The sequence below is a fragment of the Mesoplodon densirostris genome, chromosome X (assembly GCF_025265405.1).
Source record: "Mesoplodon densirostris isolate mMesDen1 chromosome X, mMesDen1 primary haplotype, whole genome shotgun sequence".
Classification (NCBI taxonomy): domain Eukaryota; kingdom Metazoa; phylum Chordata; class Mammalia; order Artiodactyla; family Ziphiidae; genus Mesoplodon; species Mesoplodon densirostris.
In genome coordinates this window covers 129,492,801-129,513,068 of record NC_082681.1, presented here as the reverse complement: position 1 = coordinate 129,513,068, position 20,268 = coordinate 129,492,801, and the positions used below count along the sequence as shown (strand labels likewise).

The following is a 20,268-nucleotide window of genomic DNA, read 5'->3' as shown; positions in this document are numbered from 1 at the left end:
TTCCTCCTGGAAGGAACTGGCTGTGGTTGTGGTGTCAAGTAGCACATGATGAGAAAGCCAAGGGAGCCAGGCATCCATCAGTGAAATGTGCCTGTCCACCAGCCTCTTGGCCTAACCTACCTCTCCCTTCTCCTGAAGTCTTTCATGACCTCCAGCAGAGTCCGAGATTCCAGCTTAAAGAATGAAAGTGGCCCCTCTAGCCACTTCTATTTAACACAATATTGGAAGTGCTGAACACAGCCATCAGACGAGGAAAAGAAATAAAAGGCATCCACATTGGAAGGGAAGAAGTAAAACTGTCATTATTTGCAGAGGACATGATATTTTATATAGAAAACCCTAGGGACTTCCCTGCTGGCACAGTGGTTAAGAATCCTCCTGCCAATGCAGTGGACACGGGTTCCGGCCCTGGTCTGGGAAGATCCCACATGCCGCGGAGTAACAAAGCCCATGCCCCACAACTACTGAGCCAGTGCTCTAGAGCCCACGAGCCACAACTACTGAGCCCGTGGGCCTGGAGCCTGTGCTCCGCAACAAGAGAAGCCACCACAGTGAGAAGCCCGCACACCGCAATGAAGAGTAGCCCCTGCCCACTGCAACTAGAGGAAGCCCGTGTGCAGCAATGAAGACCCAATACAGCCACAAATAAATAAATAAATAAATAAATAAATAAATATAAAAAAGAAACCCCTAAAGTCTCCACCAACATACTATTAAAACTAATAAATGAATTCAGTAAAGCTGCAAGATACAGTATTAATATACAGAAATCTGTGGCTTTTCTACACAGTAATAACAAACTATCAGAAAGAGAATGTGAAAATCAATCCCATTTAAAATCACATCAAAAAGAACAAAATACTTAGGAATAAACTTAACCAAGGAGATGAAAGACCTTTACTCTGAAAACTGTAAAACACTGGTGAAGAAAATTGAAGATGATACAAAGAAATGGAAAAATAGCCTGTGCTCTTGGATTGGAAGAATTAATATTGTTAAAATGGCCATACAATCCAAAGCAATCTACAGATTTAATGCAATCCCTATCAAAATACCCAAGACATTTTTCACAGAACTAGAACAAATAATCCAAAAATGTATATGGAACCACAAAAGACCTGGAGTTGCCAAAGCAATCTTGAGAAAAAAGAACAAAGTTGGAGGTATCACTCTCGCAGTCTTCAGACTATACTACAAAACTACAGTAATCAAAACAGCGTGGTACTGACACAAAACCAGACACATAGAGAGAGCCAAGAAATAAACGCACACACCTCTGGTCAATTAATCTCTGACAAAGGAGGCAAGAATATACAATGGAGAAAAGACAGTCTCTTCAATAAGTGGTGCTGAGAAAATTTAACAGCTACATGTAAATGAATGAGATTAGAACATTTCCTCACACCATATACAAAAATAAACTCAAAATTCTGTGTGGTCACTGTTTTTGTGCTACTCTTTCTAGTCAACAAAACTGAGCCTCCTACTACAGAGGTAAATTGCCCAAGCTCACATGTGGAGGGGGGAGGGGGTGACCGGACAAGTCCTCATATTCTGGTCTTCAGACTCCCAAGCCAGTGCCCTTTCCATCAGACACAGGTGAGCCCAGAAAATACTGCACCAACACTGCTGTTAACGGAATGCAAGCACATGTGTTCATGTGTATATTAAGGTTGCTCAGCCTCTACACCTGGGCCCTTGGGCCCTGACAATGCTTGCTGTGGGGGACTGTCCAGTGTATTGCAGGATGTCTAACAGCATCCCTGGCTTCCATCCAGTAGATGTCAGCTGCATCCTTCCTCCAAGCTGTGAAAACTGAAAGTGGAGCCAGACGTTGCTAAATTTTACCTGGGGAATGGGGGAAAACCATCCCTGGTTGAGAACTACATATCTATGTGTATGTGTGTATATATGATATGAATGATTTTATGAATATTCATGAAGCATCCCCTCAACTCCCTAAAAAAAGAAAACAAAGGAGAAGTTCTGCAGATACTGAAATCTTCCAAGGCAATCTTCTAGCGTTCAGATGCTTGCTATCGCTCTCCTGCCTCCCTTTAAGTTTTAGGCACAGCAGCCAATGTTGCGTTTTTATGGCAGGTTTACTCTATTTGTATAACATCACAACTTTTCACTTCACCTCAAATTACCTTTCGGCTACACACTAATACACATTAAAAAGTACCTTTATAGAAGATAGTCAACATTCAGAAACAGGCTTTACAGATCAAAGGATTTCAAATACATGCTTCTCATCTTTACCAGAGTCAGGATCTGTGTTTGTAAAAACATCAGACAACCAGGCCTGCCCTGGCTCCAGTGTCATAGTGGTGAACCCCAACAGAGACAGGCCAGGTGAAAGACTGGATAAAAATGAGTTAACATTGGTATAATCACTGATCCTGAGTTTGCATAAGGTCAAATGAGAAGTTTAACGGACTGTTAAAACATTCTTTTCAACTGCTTATTTTGAAATCATATTGAGATAGACATGGTTTTTCTTCTAACCCTTTAAGTTGACCTTTCTGAAACTTCTTTTTAATTGGTTGTGCTGAAGCCACGTAGACCGCTGAGATACACATGGCTTTCCCCTTTAATGCCTCAAGTTGATCTTCCCTTTAAATACACATATTAGTCGACATGTAAACTGCCCCACTTGAACACATCTTTCAAAATGGTTGCCAGTGCCAGCCAGTGACCCAGAAGCTATAGCTTCCTTCCTGTGTTAATAGTGGGGTTGAGAGGACTCTGCAGCTTGGGGCCCTGGCAGAGCAGGTGTTTGACTTCCAGCATCCCCCATGTGATGGCAGACGGGGCCTCACCTTTGGGAATGGTGATCTGACAGCTCAGGTCACAGTCCTGCTGCAGCTGATAAAAAGCCACTTCCTGCAGCCGGGCTCGCTCCAGCTCTGAGAGGCTCTGGATGGGGACTGACCTCAGCCGCACGCTGCGACCCGACATACTGTTCCACGTGAAGTCACCCTGCAGATCAAGGGGAAGAACATCAAGGGTCACACAGGAATCTTGGCACAAGCCTCAGCCTCTCTCTCGATCGGTCATAAAGTCAAGCAAACTTCATTTTTATGTTCCCAAACTGGCTCTCAATCTCTAAAATCGAATCCACTCTTACCTAACTGTGGATTTACTCCATCCATTGCAAACATCAAAATCTGGAGTATCTGCTAGGTCATCTGATCCCATAAAATGATGCAAAGAAAACTATGTGGAAAGCTGCTTCAGGGGTCCTGCCTCCTCTCTTTTATGGGAACACATGGGAACTTTTCGGTTTTTATTTCTCAGTAACAGGAAAAACTACTGCTAATTGCCATTGTGCACACTAGACATAGGAGGGTAAACGTATATTGATAGCCTACCATGTACCAGCAATGTGCCAAGGGCTTTTTAGTTACTTCCTTTATATAATAATACAATCTAGTATATTTATTATATATGACATAATATATTATTATTATATATACTTCATACTTACGATACATTATCGTAATATATACTTAGGATATATTATGTTGATATTATAGCAATGTATAGTATACATAAATATAATATAATATAATATAGAAGAAATTGAGGCTTAGGAAGGTTAAGTAATTTTTGCCAAATTGTAAAACTTACAAGATTTGAAACAAACCAGGACCCGAGCTAAAACATCTTAGGCTTTTAAATTCTATGCTAAATTGTAACCACTGAGTTTCTATTTAGAGCAGTCTAATGAGCTATTTTGATCACAGTAAGTATAGAGATATGATCAATAAAAGCCACACATATTTATAGAGACGTTTCATGCTAAAATACTCCACATCAAAGAATCAAAGCAAAGATTCCCACAATCCTGAGTCTATCTGTGTGCTCACATACACATCTCTGATTTCACACCTATGAGAGTGAATATCTCTACCCTTGATGCAGACAGTGAGAAAACGATGACCTAAGAAACAATACTTCACCATCCTCTGAAGCCCAATGTCCCCTCACTGAGGAGGAATTCCTACGAATCACAGATATCAACTAGTGCACAACAGCTTTGAAGAGGTATCTACTGTTTCCTTAACAATCAAGAAAAATTCTGGGAGAAGGAATAGTGCTGGGCCCTATAGACACTGCCAGGGATTTCTTGTGGATGTGGGGAACATTTAAGGAATCCCAGAAGACTTCACCATCCTCATTATTCACCTTAAAGAAGAGAGACAGAAAGGCTGGCCCCAGAGACTGCTAAGACACCTGTGTTCCCTACTGGTAGCAAATTCCTGCCTAGAAGGTTCATTCCAAAGAGTGAACGGCACTATGTTAATTCTTTGCTATTTTTTTCCTCTTTATCTGGGATTTCATTGATTTATTTATTCATTCATTTAACAAATGGAGATATCATACTCTAGTAGGGGCAGAAAATAAACAAGGGTAAGTAAAGAATGTAGCGTGTTAAGTAATGATAACTGCTAAGGAGGGAACAAAAAGCAGGGAAGGGGCCAGCAGTGTGAGCAGAGGACAGGGATTTACACTATTAGATGGAAGTGCTGGGAAAGACCTCACAGGGAAGTCCAGGATTGAGCAGAGGTTAAAGGAGATGAGGAATTTTTGTTTGTTTGCCTTCACACCTGTGCATCTGCATCCAGTGGGTGAGGAGGACTGCCAGGGACCCAGGAGGGGCACAGGGAACAGGGTGTGGGAATGGGTCAGGGCCGAGGAGTGAGTGCGTAAATCTAGGCAAAGCAGGTAGGCTGCAGTCACATTTGGTGAACTGAAGAACATTCTTCCAGGCCCAGTGTATTTTGGATTTTTTTTCTTTTTTTTTTTTTGGTATAGCTGGACTAACCACAAGTTTAGACAGGAACTGGGGACTTAAGTGTTGGGTGTACCTCTCACTCACACCCTTTAAGCTTAGGGCACCACAGGTACAATATCAGTGAATTGCTTTCCCCTCACCCCAAATGGGAAGTTCCAGATGAGTTGGTGATTTTTAAATATGAAGTTTAGGTATCTAAGGGAGCCCGCTGCTACTTGAAGTGTCAAAATGGTTACATATCTATTCTTAAATGCATTTAAAAATATGCCCTCTGATGGGCTCTAGTATCTGTAGCAGGGGTTGGCTATCTTTCTCTGTAAAAGGCCAGATAGTAAATATTTCAGGACTCGTGGGCCATGTGGTCTCTGTCAAAACTACTCAGATCTGCCTTTGTGGCATAAGAGCAACCATAGACAGTTTATGAATGAATGGGTGTGGCTGTGTGCCAGTCACACTTCATTTACAAAAATAGGTGGAAGGCTGGATTTGGACAGTGGGCTGTAGTTTGCCAACCTTTGAACAATAGCTCATGACTGAAATAAAATAAATCAATCCCTAGAAGACACATTTTATTTTTATTTAGTATGACCTCCTGCATAATTAATTCAAGCAAAATTCAATGAGCACCTATTACATGCTAAAAACAGTACTAGGCTTGGGATTATCAAAATGACAACACAGTCCTTGTTCTTTTTTTTTTTTTGTAACCAACTGACTCACATTGTAGTAAATACAAAGTAAAGCAATGATCTTGGCTTGAGCTGTCTAGTTCAGTGATCGGGCGGAACGTCACACACAAGCTCAGTCACTGCAAACAATGGTTTTCTGGCTGTGACCACCACATAGTGGTCTAACATAGTAGAATCATGTTAGGGGGAATGGAAAAAGTGGGCACCACTTACCATGTTCTCCCTAGTACTGCCAGTCTCCCTCTGCCCCTTTGTTGGATACAGCAGAGATCACCCACCAATCAGCCCAAGGCAGGCCAACAGGGAGGGGCCAATCACTCTGTTCTCCAACTACAGCCAGACTCACCTCCACAGCAGTACCTGTGGCTCTAGCCTGGACTCCTGTACAGGAGTCTGGCTCTGGCAGTGGCAGCTGGAAGAGGGTAATAGGACCTCCTGCTGAATGAAGGAAGTTGGGTGAATGAATAGGTCAGCTGCAGGGGTCACTTGCAGAGGGACTGGAGTGATAAGAAAACAACTCATTCAGGCAGATACTTCTGATATCTCCCAAACCTGCCTGGGGCAGGAGGGGAAGCCATCTCCCATGGGAGAGAAGTCAATGGGGTGGAAGGCCATATTCTCACTACTGAGTCTTTCCAGGAGCCAGCGCTTCAAGGCACAAGGCTCCTGTTTCCTTCTCTCCACCCCCCCCCACTCTTTCCACTCTCACTCCTTGTGTCTCTTCTTTTTCTTCTTCTTTGCTGCCTTGCTCTCTTTTGACGTGTGCCTTGCCCTCTTGCCTGTATCGCTCTCAGAGTCTGAGCTGTCAGAGTCAGATGACTTCCTGTCTCTATGTTTCTTTTTCTTCTTTTCCTTCTTTTTCTAGAAGAATTTCTCGTGGGGTCAGGCTTTTCAAACTCTGCTGACTTTGCCTCTTCCTACTCCTCTTCCTCATCAGGTATCAGAGAGTACTTGGTCCCACCTGGTTGCATGAAACAATCCTTTGCAAAGTGGCCTTTACAGCCACACTTCTTGCAGGTAGTGGTCAGGACAGCCTCGAGGGTGATCTTCTGCCCAGTGTAATCCTGGAAGGACCGCCTCTGCCTCTCTTCTTCTTCAGTGATAACGTTGTTGGGGTCAAGGTCCTTCCCAGCCCCTTGGTTGACAACTTTCATGGAGAGGGATACTTTTATCCTTTCGTTTTTCATCTCTTGTCCAATAAGCTTCACCCACACTTTGTCTCTGACATCTACTATCTCGGAGGGCTTATCCACGCGACAGGATGACATGTGAGTTCGATGGACCAGACCTTGCTTCCGACAGCCTGGGATTTTGATAAAGGCTCCGTAGTCTGTCACCATAGCAACCTCTCCTTGGAAAATAGTGTAGAGAGCAGGCAAGTTCTCCATGGTCTCGGATCTTCCTGAATTCATCCTTATTGTTCTATGGTTCCTCCATTTCTCTTCTGCTAAAGCTAATTCAAGTGTCTCGGTGTCAGCGTCTGGTCTCCACACTGCAGCCAGTCCTTGTTCTTAAGGAGTTAAATTTTGGTAGGAAGAACACACTCGGTCCATGAAATACAGAGATTATGATACTAGGAGTAAGTACCAAATGCAATGGGATGCCTAGGAGAAAAGGCTTTGACATCTATCTGGGGATCAAGGAAAGCTTTATAAGAAGGCAGTGTTTCACAGGAGACCCGTAAGTTGAATAAGAGGGGTAAGGGTTGGCTCTGTAGAAATGCAACACTGTTGGTGCCAAGGCAAATGAATTTGACAGAACGGCCTTGTTTGGGGGAAATTACAAGGCTAGAAGGAAGGAAAGAACAGGAGGCAAAGCCACGCAGAAATCAGGGCCATATCCTGGAGGGCATTCTCAGCAGGCTTTGCAAAGTAGATTGGATTTTATTCAGCAGGTGATGGCTAGTCATTAAGGAACCTTGAGTAAGAGAGGAACATGATCAGATTTGCATATGGGAAAGATGACTGGAAACACATTTCTAAGGGAATTGAGGGAGGGCGCAAGCCAAAGATGCAGAGATCAGAAGAGACACTGGGCTAGGTATGATGCTGATTCAAATTTGAACAGATAGGGAGATACTTAGAACCACAGAGATGCTTGGGGACAAACTGTATGTAGTGGACGGTAGGGAAAGGAGTAATCTAGGATGACTTAAACATTTCAGGCTTGAGCAACTGGGGGGATGGTACACTAAATCACCAAGATGAGGAAGGGCAGAAGGGAGAAGAAAGATGTTCAAATTTGACATTTTGAAAGTGATATTTTATCTCTAAGAAAGAAATAAATAAAACACATTACCAAATCTGGCAAAATAGAATCAGGCCAGTATACATCTTTCTTGAGCCTTCATTTTCTTCTCCCAATGCAATCAAGTAATACATAGTTCTGGAAACTGTTGACAAATGACTACACTTAGCATAATAAAAAAGTGAAGTGTGATGCTTTAAATTTCTCTGATTCTGTTATACATCATAGCCCATGACTCTTAACTTCGTAGACTTTTTAAATTCTTTGGGAAATTTGGAATTATCAGCCAAAAGAGAGAAAAGGCTTGGTCTATTTGTAATGACTTGAATTTATGGAGTTGTTGTCTCCTAAGACTTTAGTTCTTATAGCAGCTGATGGCTCAGGAGAAGGCTACAGCCAAATCCCAGAAAGAGAAAAGAGTGTGGCGCTTTCTTGAAAGCAGGGCAGCTGCATTGATCAGGCTTTGGAAGAGTCACTTCACAAAGGAGGTAATACTGTCCCCAGAGCCAAATGGTTCTTAAACCCATCCTTAGCACATGGCTGAAAAAACAATTTTCTTGGGAGAGAAGGTCATCAAATAATTAACACATAGGGACTTCAAAGATATATCCAAAGCTACCTATTATCAAATGTGTGGCATCTTAAAAAATATCAGTTACATTTTTGATTATGGGTAATGGACCAAGTTGCTTCATAATCCATTTTATACCACAAACTTGAATAACTGAAGCCTGAAGTGTTCATACAAACCTGGAAAAGTCTGTGTGGGCCACTCCAGTTCATCACCCTCCACCCTCCACCATCTCACTGTCTTTTGCCACCTGCCAATCAGCAGTCATGAATACATCAGATAATCTGCATCTTCCCCTATGTCCCAATTTTCTCACCGCTCCCAATCTATACTTCTACCCTTGTGAATTTTAATGATTTTTTTCAGATTAAGCACATGCGATTTCAACATGTTTTTTAAAGTTGGAAATATGTGAGGTCCATTTTTGGGAAATTATAAAATTAACACAATGAACTGACAGGTTAAAACCATATTCCTTCAGAGTATCTTGGGATAAAGTCAGGAGGTATCAGTGACTGCCCTAAATGACATAGAACAGTGTTCTTCATTTTTATTTTTATCCTTAATGCAATATAGACATTTTGAGAATCAAGAGGCCTAATTTCAGAGCCAAGCGCACATACAGTCAAGGAAATATCACAACACAATGGCTGGGAAACTCTGCAAACATGTCTTAAAACTACAGTTGTATTGCTTTTTAAGGCGTGATAATTTAGTGTTGGCTCCCAATAAGTTACTTGGTCGAATGCATCCACATTCCTAATTTCAGTCCACATCATCTTTTAAAATTAATTTGTTTAAAGAGCCCTTTCTCAAAACATTCACCCAAGATTTATCCAAATTATCCCAAGGTTCAAATCAGAGTATTCGCAATGAAGTACCTAGAAGTCTAAAATCTAAAATCAGCCTGTTTCTCTCCCGCCTTCTCACCTCTCCCTTCAGGTTGCCACAGCTGAGGACAGAGTCCCCAGATGCGGCACCCGTGGGAACCACACAGACCAGACTTGTGAGGAGTCATCGAGCAAATCCATGAGGTTTCCACATCTCCTCAGTTGCCTCTTTCTAGAATTCCTAGGGGTCACAGTGTTTCTGTGCGTAAAATATGTTTGCCTTTATATTACGAAAATTGTCAAATATGAGCAAAGAAAGAGATTAGACTAATGACCTCGCAAAGGTTTTGAGGCAGGGGTCTGCTCTGCAGTTGAGCACCCGTTTTTTTTTTTTTTTTTTTTTGGTTTCCTGATTGACTGACCCATGCAGCCAGGATTGAGAACCACTGCACTCAAGGGTTGATCAGATTCAGGTTGGGTTGTAGTAAGTCTGCCGTTCCTAGAAAATTCAAGAAGTTCACCACCAAAGAAAGATGCAATTTTACCACAAGATGTTACTTTTTGAAACAAAATGTGAGCTTTATGACACTCAGGAGTAAGCATGATCTGCTTTCTTTTATTGAACAACAACAACAACAACAAATGACTTGAAGCAGACACTCAGAGTCTAAAGCCTATCCTCTTAGCCACTACAATATCCAGGCTGGCGGATACAAGGCTTGAGAGATGCCCTTCAGCCTGCATGTTGTTCTGCAGAGGTAGAGAGAAGTATAGTGTGGAGATACTGGATAGAAGGTGTGGTAGACGGAACAATAAGATGGCCACGTCTTAATTCCTAGAACCTGTGAATAGGTTACCTTACCTGGCAAAAGGGACTTTGCAGATGGGATTAAGTTAAAGGATCCTGAGATAGGGAGGTTATTCTGGATTATCCAGACGAGTCCAACCTAATTGTAAGAGTCCTTACCAGAGAGAGGCAGAGGTGTGTGTGTGTGTGTGTGTGTGTGTGTGTGTGTGTGTGTGTGTGTGTGGAGAGAGAGAGAGAGAGATTGATTTGAGGATACTAGGCTGACAGCTTTAAAGACGGAGGAAGGAGCCATAAGCCAAGAAATGCAGGCAGCTTCCAAAAGCTGGAAAAAGCAAGGCACACATTCTCCCCCAGAGCCTCCAGAGGAATGCAGCCTTTGATTTTAGCTGAGTGAGACTGACCTCCAGAACTGTAACACATTAAATTTCTGATGTTTTAAGTTTATGGTAATTTGTTACATCAGCAATAGGAAATGTAACAGAGAAGCAGTAGGAGACAGCATTAGAGGAGAAGGTTGGGGAAGGTCAAGGGGACTGAGTTCAGATGAGGATAAGCACCCAGACACTTAAGAAAGTAGGTCTTGACCTCCCATCAGAGTTTTATCTCCCTCTTTCCTCGTGCTACACTACTGCTTCATACTACAGGTACCACCACCAATGGTTTGAACTGGAGAGGTTCCAAGATTGGAATTTTGAAAGCACTTTCACCACTAAATAGAATTTTAGAAAGTTATACATAGTAAATATTTCAGGCTTGTGGTTCACATAGTCTTTGTCACAGCTACCCACTTCTGCCAGTGTAGCACAGAGGCAGCCATAAACCACATGTAAACAAAAGCTCCGATAAAATTTTACTCACAGACACTAAAATTCTAATCTCATCTAATTTTCAAGTCACAAAATATTATTCTTTTTTTTCAACCATTTAAGAATGTAATAACCATTCTAGGCACGTAGGTCATACAAAAACAGGCAGCAGGCTGGATTTGGCCCACTGGCTGCAGTTTGCCGACCCTTGATATAAAGAGATTGGGATCATTTGGGACCCTACACATATTTATTTAGCATCTACTACCATGTGGCAGAGACCCAGTCCCTAGCACTCTGCATCATGAGCTACATACATCAGCTAGATTCATGAGGGCAAGAACCTTGTCTGGTTTACTGACCTGGGTGTCCCCAGTATCCAAGATAGTACCTGGCAATTAATTATCACTGAAGAATAAATAATTCACAAGCAATAAATATTTGTCAGTCTAGGGACTACGTGAATCACGTACATCATGAGTTCAATAAGAAATTGGAAACTAACCAACTCAGGTAATATCGTATCTATGAGGGAAAATGTCTTCTGGATTTGAATAAACTGCTAAGAAACAGTGTTTTGAAACAGAGCCTGCTGATGAGCCCCAAAATGCCAGTATATGAGGGCAGAAAATATGCGTAAAAATATCGGACCTGAGGAATAATGAATCTATCACACTCATATATCAGATCTCTTATGAGCAGGAAGACACAAACACAAAGGTCAATGCTGCCCTGTGACCCACATGGGCCACGAAGTAATAAACAAGCACCCAGAAGCACGCCAAAGCCCACCAGCGCAGCCTAGGATGTGTTTCTGGCTGTTCCTCAATTCTCAAATGCACATTCCAGTCCAGCATTTTTCTTTGCTGACTGTTTATCTCATAAATGGATGACTCATTTTAAGGCTCTCTGGATCCAGTTTTTGAGTGGTTGTCATAGGACTTTTTTTTTTTAGATTGAAAGTGGATGATTTCTAATTTGTTTCAATTTTATAAATGTGAGGTTGAAAGTGGCCCAATGTTTCTGGATAGACAAAAGCCCTTGAGAGTTATAAAAATATCCTTTTTATTTTCGGGTACTATGGGACAGCATTAATATAAAATAATTGCTTTTTTTTTAATTTTTAAAAATTTTTTTGCCTTATAACAAATTTAATCAGTTATACATATACATATGTTTCCATATCCCCTCCCTTTTGCGTCTCCCTCCCACCCTCCCTATCCCACCCCTCCAGGCGGTCACAAAGCACCGAGCTGATCTCCCTGTGCTATGCGGCTGCTTCCCACTAGCTATCTACCTTACGTTTGGTAGTGTATATATGTCCATGCCGCTCTTTCACTTTGTCACAGCTTACCCTTCCCCCTCCCCATATCCTCAAGTCCATTCTCTAGTAGGTCTGTGTCTTTATTCCTGTCTTACCCCTATGTTCTTCATGACATTTTTTTTCTTAAATTCCATATATATGTGTTAGCATACAGTACTTGTCTTTCTCTTTCTGACTTACTTCACTCTGTATGACAGACTCTAGGTCTATCCACCTCATTACAAATAGCTCAATTTCATTTCTTTTTATGGCTGAGTAATATTCCATTGTATATATGTGCCACATCTTCTTTATCCATTCATCGGATGATGGACACTTAGGTTGTTTCCATCTCTGGGCTATTGTAAATAGGGCTGCTATGAACATTTTGGTACATGTCTCTTTTTGAATTATGGTTTTCTCAGGGTATATGCCCAGTAGTGGGATTGCTGGGTCATATGGTAGTTCTATTTGTAGTTTTTTAAGGAACCTCCATACCGTTCTCCATAGCGGCTTGGGACAGCATTAATAAAAGGTAACAATATGATACAAAAGGATATAGCACAGTGGTTCTTGGGGGTGATTTTGCCCTCTCAGGGGACATTGGCAATGTCTGGAAACATTTTTGGCTATCATGACTCTAGGGTGGGGTTTCCTACTGGCAACTAGTGAGTAGACATCAGGGATCTGCTCAACATCCTACAATACATAGGACAGCCCCCTGTGCCTGCAATAAAGAACTACCTGCCTCCAAATGTCCACAATGCAGAGATCGAGAAAACCTGGCATAGCGTAAGTTGGGTCTGCTGTTAGGCCCAAATTACACACAATCTCCTCAAAATGATGGTGTCAGAAGACATTAACACTCATATGAGTTTTGTTTATCATCAAAGGCATGCACCATGCACTATATACTCTTATGCGTGCTATGCATGATTATGTATATTATACATGTATTATTCTGTATATTATGGAAATAAATAAGCAGAATCATAGAAATTATTTAGAACTAGCATTAAGAAGCACAAACAACACAAACCAATTTAAAAGAGGCACACAAAGAGAGCCTCAATACAATAGAATCTTGATTAACTGGAGAACAACTCACCGAAAGCATTAACTAAAGAGATTTCCTTCCCACCAGAAGTATATGTCTCCACATTTAGAAAAAAAAAAGAAGCAAAAGGCAAACTGAAAAGCCAACCATCTAATATCTGTGATTTATTCAGAAAGGTCATTCTTTTGAGCTAAATTACATCTTTACAAACAGACTTGATTTTTCCCATGAAATAAACTTGATTGAAATACTTTTGGCTTTGGTCTACACCACATTGTTTTATTATGTCCTTGAAACTAATCTCTAATTGCAGCATCTCTTTAACCTCATACCACTATAAACTTCCCAAGGTCCAGTGAGCCAACAAGAAGTGATGCAAGGCTGCTCACAATATGGCCTGCAGACAATCGTTGTAAACGTGCAGGTTTCTGGGCTCTAAGGCAGATTTAGGGAACTAGGGTCACAAGGAACGGGGCCCAAGTACCTTCATCATAAACCGGAATCCTCGGGTGATTCTTATCTTTGCACAATAAAGATTGAGGCCCACTGGTATGGTAGTAAAGACTTGGATTCAAATAGCTATGAGCTCTTTGGCAAGATTCAGATTATCTCCAAGCCTCAGTTTTCTCACCAATAAGATGGAGCAAAGAAAAAGACTTAACTCCCAGGTTTGTAGTGGTGGTATGAGACAATGCAAGTGAATTTCTTGCAGGGTGCTTATTAGCTCCCAGCAAGCCCTGAATATGTGGTAAAGTTATAATTAATTTTAATCATCATTCCTCTAAATTTGCGTCCCCTTTTTAAACCTGGCAGTTTTAGTGACACCAAAAACTCTTAAGAAATGTGTGTTGAATTCATGAATAAATGGTTCCACTATGCGTAAGATGCCTGTTCTACGTGTTTACAAGCCATCCAGCTGGATTGTGGTTCCATATAGGTGAGAAGCAGAAGCAAAGACCAGATCAGTAAGTTAAGGTCTGAAAAATGGCATGCCATTTAGATAAACCATGCCAGGGGCTGAATTTCTTTTGTTTTCTACTGTGGCCAGCTGTCATTTATTAATAATTAATAATTGCTGAAGCATGGCATAAGTTTAAATACCAGGCTCACAACCAACATGTCTGAAAAGGGCTGCCTAGTTCTTTGTAATTCCAAGGTAAACACATCTCCAATGACAAGGAACTCCTTTCCTCATAAGCTTCTGGGCAAAGCCGAGGGTATCTGCATAGCTGTCACACCCCTGTTTGGACTCTTAAAAGAGGTTATTCCTTTATGAACTCAACAAAATAACATTTGCTAATTCTTCTCTTGATTCTTCAAGCACTTCTTCTCAACAGATCTTTAGGAAGATTTAATACTTCTATATTGTATATAGTTTTTGTTTTATTTATCTATTCTGGTCCTTTTTTTTAAAAGCAGAAATTTTAGAAAAGTCTGAACGTTTGGTTGGTATAGCAGTCCATTTTAACCTTTTGCCTTAGTATATTTGCTATCGATTGCTACATAAGGGGTACCAAAATATGTTAGAGTAACATGATGGAAAAATGCGCCTCACTCATTCAACAAATATTTAATCGGCACCTTCTACAAGCCAGGCACTATTCTACATACCGTGGATTTATTGGTGAACAAAACAAAGAGCCCTGCCCTCCAGGAGTGTCTAGGCCAGTAGGGGAAACTGATAAGAAACAAACATAATAAATGAGTAAATTACACAGCAAGTTACAAGGTGATAAGGCCTAGAGAAAAAGAGAAGGTAGATGAGTGTGAGGGGAAGCAGGAGTGCTGGGAGGGTTTCCAGGGCAACCTTACTGTGAATGTGATATTTGAAGAAACTCTTATGGAGGTGAGGTAATGAGACAGGCAGATTTCAGGAGATGAGCATCCCAGGCAGGGGTGAGTTGACACGGGGGCAGCTTGGGGCAGTGGCTAAAAGCAAAGGTTGGCAAGCTAGGCTGCCTGGGCTTGAATCCCAGTTCTGCCACTTTCCAGCCATGTGGCTTTTAGCAAGCTTATTTTCTCTCCCCATGCTTTGTTTTCCTAATCTATGAAATGGGGATGATGACAAGCCAGGGCTTGGTAAACTACTGCCTGTGAGCCAAATCCCATCTACTGATTGTTTTTGTAAATAAAGTTTTATTGGCATATTGCCACAACCATTTCTTTAGGTATTGTCTATGACTGCTTTCATGCTACAGTGGAGGAGTTGAGTGGTTGTACCAGAGACTGTCTGGCCTGTAAAGGTGAAAATATTTACTATCTGGCTCTATAGAAAAAGTTTGCTGACCCCTGTACTAGACTAAAAGTAAAGGCACATCTATGATTAGGATTTGTCTTTGGGATCAACGTTTTCCTCCTCTCCTAAGATTTTGTTTCTCTGGGCAACACCCCAAAGAACCTGTAAAGAGATCACATGACACAGTAAGACTTGGGGATATTGTAAAGTATGTAAAAGCTAGGGCAAAATAAAAGTGGTTATCTGCAAATGGCCTATTTATCTGGATTATTGATAAACCAAAGTAGAAATGAACATTGTCAAACCCAGTGCTGTGCTACCACCACTCAAAAAACAAAAAACAACACCAAAAAAACCCAGACATCACTCGTCACACACATCTTGTTTCCAGTGGAAAGAACCTTTCCAGTGGTTGGCATAGACGGGAAAAGAGCCACATATTCAAAGTTCCCAAAGGCAAAAACGTCAGAACAAAAGGCAAATTTCATTTCTGTGTACCCCTAGTTGAACTGTGGACTTGTCTACCAGCCACCAATTTAATTTTGAGTTTTATGCTTCACTTGACTGTTGGATGGGGAAGAGGTAAAAGAGCCTGCACAGATCCCAAGAGTGTGGAAAAGGGAAACACTTACAAGAATTAGAAACTTCTCAATGACAGCTCTAGCAGCTGATAGTTTTGCTTGTCTTTCTATAATTAAACTTAGTTCACTGAAATGAGAACGACAGACCTCCAGAGACAGACTAGACCTTGGAGATAATTGCTAACTACTCTGCTAGCTACTGTTCTAGGTCCTTTATTTATATTAACTCATGTAGTTCTTGCAGCGACTCTAAGGACTATGTTACCATTATTACCCCCATATTTCAGATGAGGAAATCTTAAGTGACTTGTCAAGATCACACACCTAGTAAATGGCAGAATTAGAATTTGAAGCATGGCTGCAGGTTCCAGAATCTAGACGGTAACTATCATAGGTATTTCAACCCTTCTCCTGATAAGTCAATCCAACCCCTACCTTTACAAAGGAGCAAAGCAAAATCCAAAGAAGTTAGGTGACTCTGCAGTAGCAGAGTGGGATCTGGGTGGTAAGGGTCACATCCTGCCTTTTCCACCACCGAGTCTTTTCATTCTGAGACATAACCTTATAATAGGGTAAACCAGATGATTTAAAAATCCAGAAGCTTAAGGTTTTCCTCTTTTTTAAAGCAGAGCACGTTCGGTTTATGATTAGCCTTATCTAATATCTGAGCTGTTCTCCAAAGCCCATATTTATCAGAGCCACGGCAACTAAAATGTTGCCCCGAGTTCAAGAAGTCTAGAGGGGAAGATAAGCCACTTTACCCTTTCAGACCTGAAAAACAGCCTGCATTGAATCTTTGGAGAAATCAGCCCAGTTCCGTTTCATCACGGCATGCTGCTTCCTGGTCCAGGTTGCTCATTTCCAGCTGCTCCAACATTGTCATTCAGTCTAAAAATAACGTTCTCATAAATCTCTATTGGCACAGACAGTACTTAGCTGTCACACATCTCAGACACTGATCAATCCACTTTTCTTCCCACATCACAAGACAAAGGCGGAACAATCACAACATTTTATCACAGTAATCTGGAAAAGAAATAGAAGTATAGATATTTACATTGCTTACCCATGAATTATATTCAGCTGTGTCTTTGCTGTCCTCTCTAATTTCACTGAACTAAGCTTGTAGTAGGAACTTGAGTCTGCTTGAAAAAAATTATTTTTTTTGGTGAAAACTGCATCCTGAAATGGCAGATTGCAACGAGTGTCTGAGAAATGGCCCAGCTGGCATAGCTGTGACTCCCACGATACCTTCTGTTGCCAGAGACCTCCGCTACCATGAGTCTTGGGGCCAAAAAAATGCAATCTTTTCATCGGACCATTGAGAAGTTCCTGTCCCTTCAGAACAGAGGCAGGCTGTGCCGCTGAGTGAGTGAGCATGTGAGTGTGTGTGTGTGTGTGTGTGTGTGTGTGTGTGTGAGAAAGGCAGTGCTAAGGGGGAGGGACAAAAAGAAGGCAGAGAAATTGAAACTGGATTTCCTGCTTTTTATTTTCATAGGACTATATTGAAGAGATATTCTGGAGTTCCAAAAGGATTCCTCTTCAAAAAAAAATCCCCTTTTCCACAGGGATCTACACATGGTAATTGGATTGTAACTGTGTAAACTGTCCTTATTAGGAATCAACCAAAGAAGGACGGAAGTCTTGGGTAAAACCCCTGAGAGCATGATAAAGCACATAGGGTGCTTTCTTTGTTTAGGATAAATTCTCAATTCTTAAAAATTACATTTTAAAAACACCGCCTTCTTCCTTTTTCTAACACTAGAAAAAACCATTAAAAAACAAAACGGTTTCATTCTCCTTTATTCTCAAGTACAGCCCATGCTCTGAATCTTACGCTCTTTGTGGAACAATAGTCCTTGAGAAATTGTTCATTTCCTGAACAGAGGGTATAGAGGTCAGAGTGGGTGTAACCACGTGGCCATGTTTAAGAGGGTGCAGGTTACCGGTGGAGGTGGTGGGGAGATAGTCATGAAGAGCGGAGAGAAAAGGAAAGATTTAAAACATATCCTGACCACTAATTACCTTGATCTCCATGTGTTCCACATGGCGCTGAACCAAAACTAACTCAAAAAGACATCTTTGTTTTCCAGTCAATATGAAGTTATAGTCCTCTTGTGGACTCAAGTGAATTCCAACAAAAGAACCACTGTGATTATAATTGACAGACTGAGAAATGATTTCATGGAAGACCTTACTGACTCAAAATTTAGGGACTCGGTCCATTTTTTTTACTAGGATTCTGTGAGGTGAATCATCTCTTGATGTAAGCCACACATAGCTTCTGTTGCTGCTGGTATTTAGTAAGAGGAAAGAATTTAAAAACAATAAAATACGTCAGATGGTTTTCTTTACTAGAACAATTACACTTAAAGAGAAATTCAGAGTAAAAATTTTCCTGTTACGGCATATACCTTCGCCTCCACTATCCCCAAAACTCAGATGCTGAAAAGAGTCATCATTCCAGCAGATAATCAATATGGTTCATGTAATCTGGATACTCATTTATGGAATTTAAACCCTCAATTAAAGTTATTTAATATAATATTTCACATGAAATTGATAAAAACCTGGAGACAACACCTCTCAGAGCCACATGTGGTACTCCCAGGCATGGACCACACCTCTCAATATTCATGCCCTAGTGTCCCCTGCTCTTCATTCCTGACTGGCTCTGTGATCTGTTTTAGCCAATCAAATCTGGCAGAAACGATGGTGAGGTAATTCTGGACCTAAGACTTAAGAAGGCCTGACAATTTCTGCTTTTCCATTCTTGGGACCCTTGAACCACCGCGTCATAACTGTGGCTACTATACTGGACAGACCACGTGGAGAGGCCACATGAAGAGTGAGAAGAGCTTAGCTGTCCCAGTGTCTCAGCTCCCAGACAACTTCCCAGTGGAGTGAAGCCTTATAAGCGACCACTGTCAAGGCCAGCAGAAGTGTCCAGCTGAGCCCAGGTCAGATTGCAGAACCGTTGGCAAATAAAACGGTGGTTGTTTTAAGCCACCAAGGTTGGGGTGGTTTGTTATGAGGCAGTGAATAACCAAATCAACATCTTCTTGTGTTGAAGGTAGTGGAGCCACAGGATAAAACAGCCTGGGTCCTTGAATCCTGGTTTGGAACACAGCTGTGCCACCAATCGTAGACACTATGAAAATATGAGTGAGTAACAAACTGTATGGTGAGATTTGGGGATGTACATGATATGGCAGTCAACCTCACCTCCCTTAACTTCTTTTGTGCACACAGATCACAGTTCTAAATGGTTTGAATCTGGAGTCCTACCCCTGGGACCTCTCGTGTACTTCTCCCCACTGAATGACATGGCAGGTCATTCCTTCACTTTCTACGTTTTCACGTGGAAAGAGAGTAGCTGCTCAACCAGATGATAAAATAAAAACTATTCTTTATAGGTCATTTTGCAGAACATGTAGAAACTCTTTTATGAACAAGAGGATAAATATATGTTTAATGACATCCTCCAGGTTTTAAATAATATATAGTCAGTATTTAGAAATAGGTGATGCTTTTCTCTTTCAGAATTATGACTTAATCTGATAAAATGGCAGAGTGAAATTTCATCTAGATCACATTTATTACTGATAAAACTTTTGTTGGTCCCATTACCCTCTTTTGACCGGTACCATAGAATTGGCACTTGAGGTGTTGCTATTTTTTCTGATTGTACATAAAAAAAAGTGAAAACTTGTTAAGGACATTTCAATCCTTCTGATACTGTACAGACTGCAGTGAAAATCTGATCTTTTAGTTTAATTATCAGGCTCTACTTTTGTATCGTTCAGAACTTTCAGAGGTGAGGTGACAAGTAAAAGCACAGAAGGACGATTCTGTATTCTCTTCCCGGCTGTCATTTGCTTCCCTAACCATAGCTATCTGTCCTGTCCCCGCCTCCAGCACTTGACTTTGGTCTAAGTTCTAGTATCCTCCTAATACTACTGTAACCCACTTGCAGAGAAAGTAACTTTTAGATCCTTTAGATCTAAATATCTACCATCAAAGCCAAGTATTAGGTAACTGTAAACTGTTTCCAAATGCCATAGGTTTAACCCTTAGGCTGTATCACAGCATGCCAATGACATTTTCTTCAATGAGTCCCTTGGAAGACACGTGTGCAAAGTAAGTAGGACACAGAGCACCCAACAAGAATTGGAAGGCCTCTCTGTAACTGGGAGAAAGCTGGTAAATGCATGGAGGGCAGCTGAGTCCCCAGAGCCTTTACGGAGCAGAGGCACAGAGACGTGCACAAATAGAGGTAGGGAAGCAGGAGGAAACAAACAGAAAGCTGATGGGCAGTCACCTCCGGGAGCAAGGGTCA

The 20,268-nt window shown here is 41.4% G+C and overlaps 1 protein-coding gene and 1 pseudogene across 4 annotated transcripts in view; both read right to left on the bottom strand.

Annotated features, from left to right (window-relative positions):
- The window catches only part of ARHGAP6 (Rho GTPase activating protein 6), a 490,717-nt gene that overhangs the window by 84,719 nt on the left and 385,730 nt on the right, over window positions 1-20,268 (bottom strand). For 2 of the 4 annotated variants that reach the window (XM_060086691.1, XM_060086692.1), the window contains one exon: window positions 2,823-2,982. In XM_060086691.1, the coding sequence (XP_059942674.1) occupies window positions 2,823-2,982 (160 nt within the window). Of the gene's footprint in view, window positions 1-2,822; window positions 2,983-16,995; window positions 17,269-20,268 lie in introns of those variants that run through there. The other 2 variants (XM_060086694.1, XM_060086693.1) reach the window with 2 other exon arrangements.
- Window positions 6,196-6,961, bottom strand: LOC132482594 (zinc finger CCHC domain-containing protein 17-like; annotated as a pseudogene).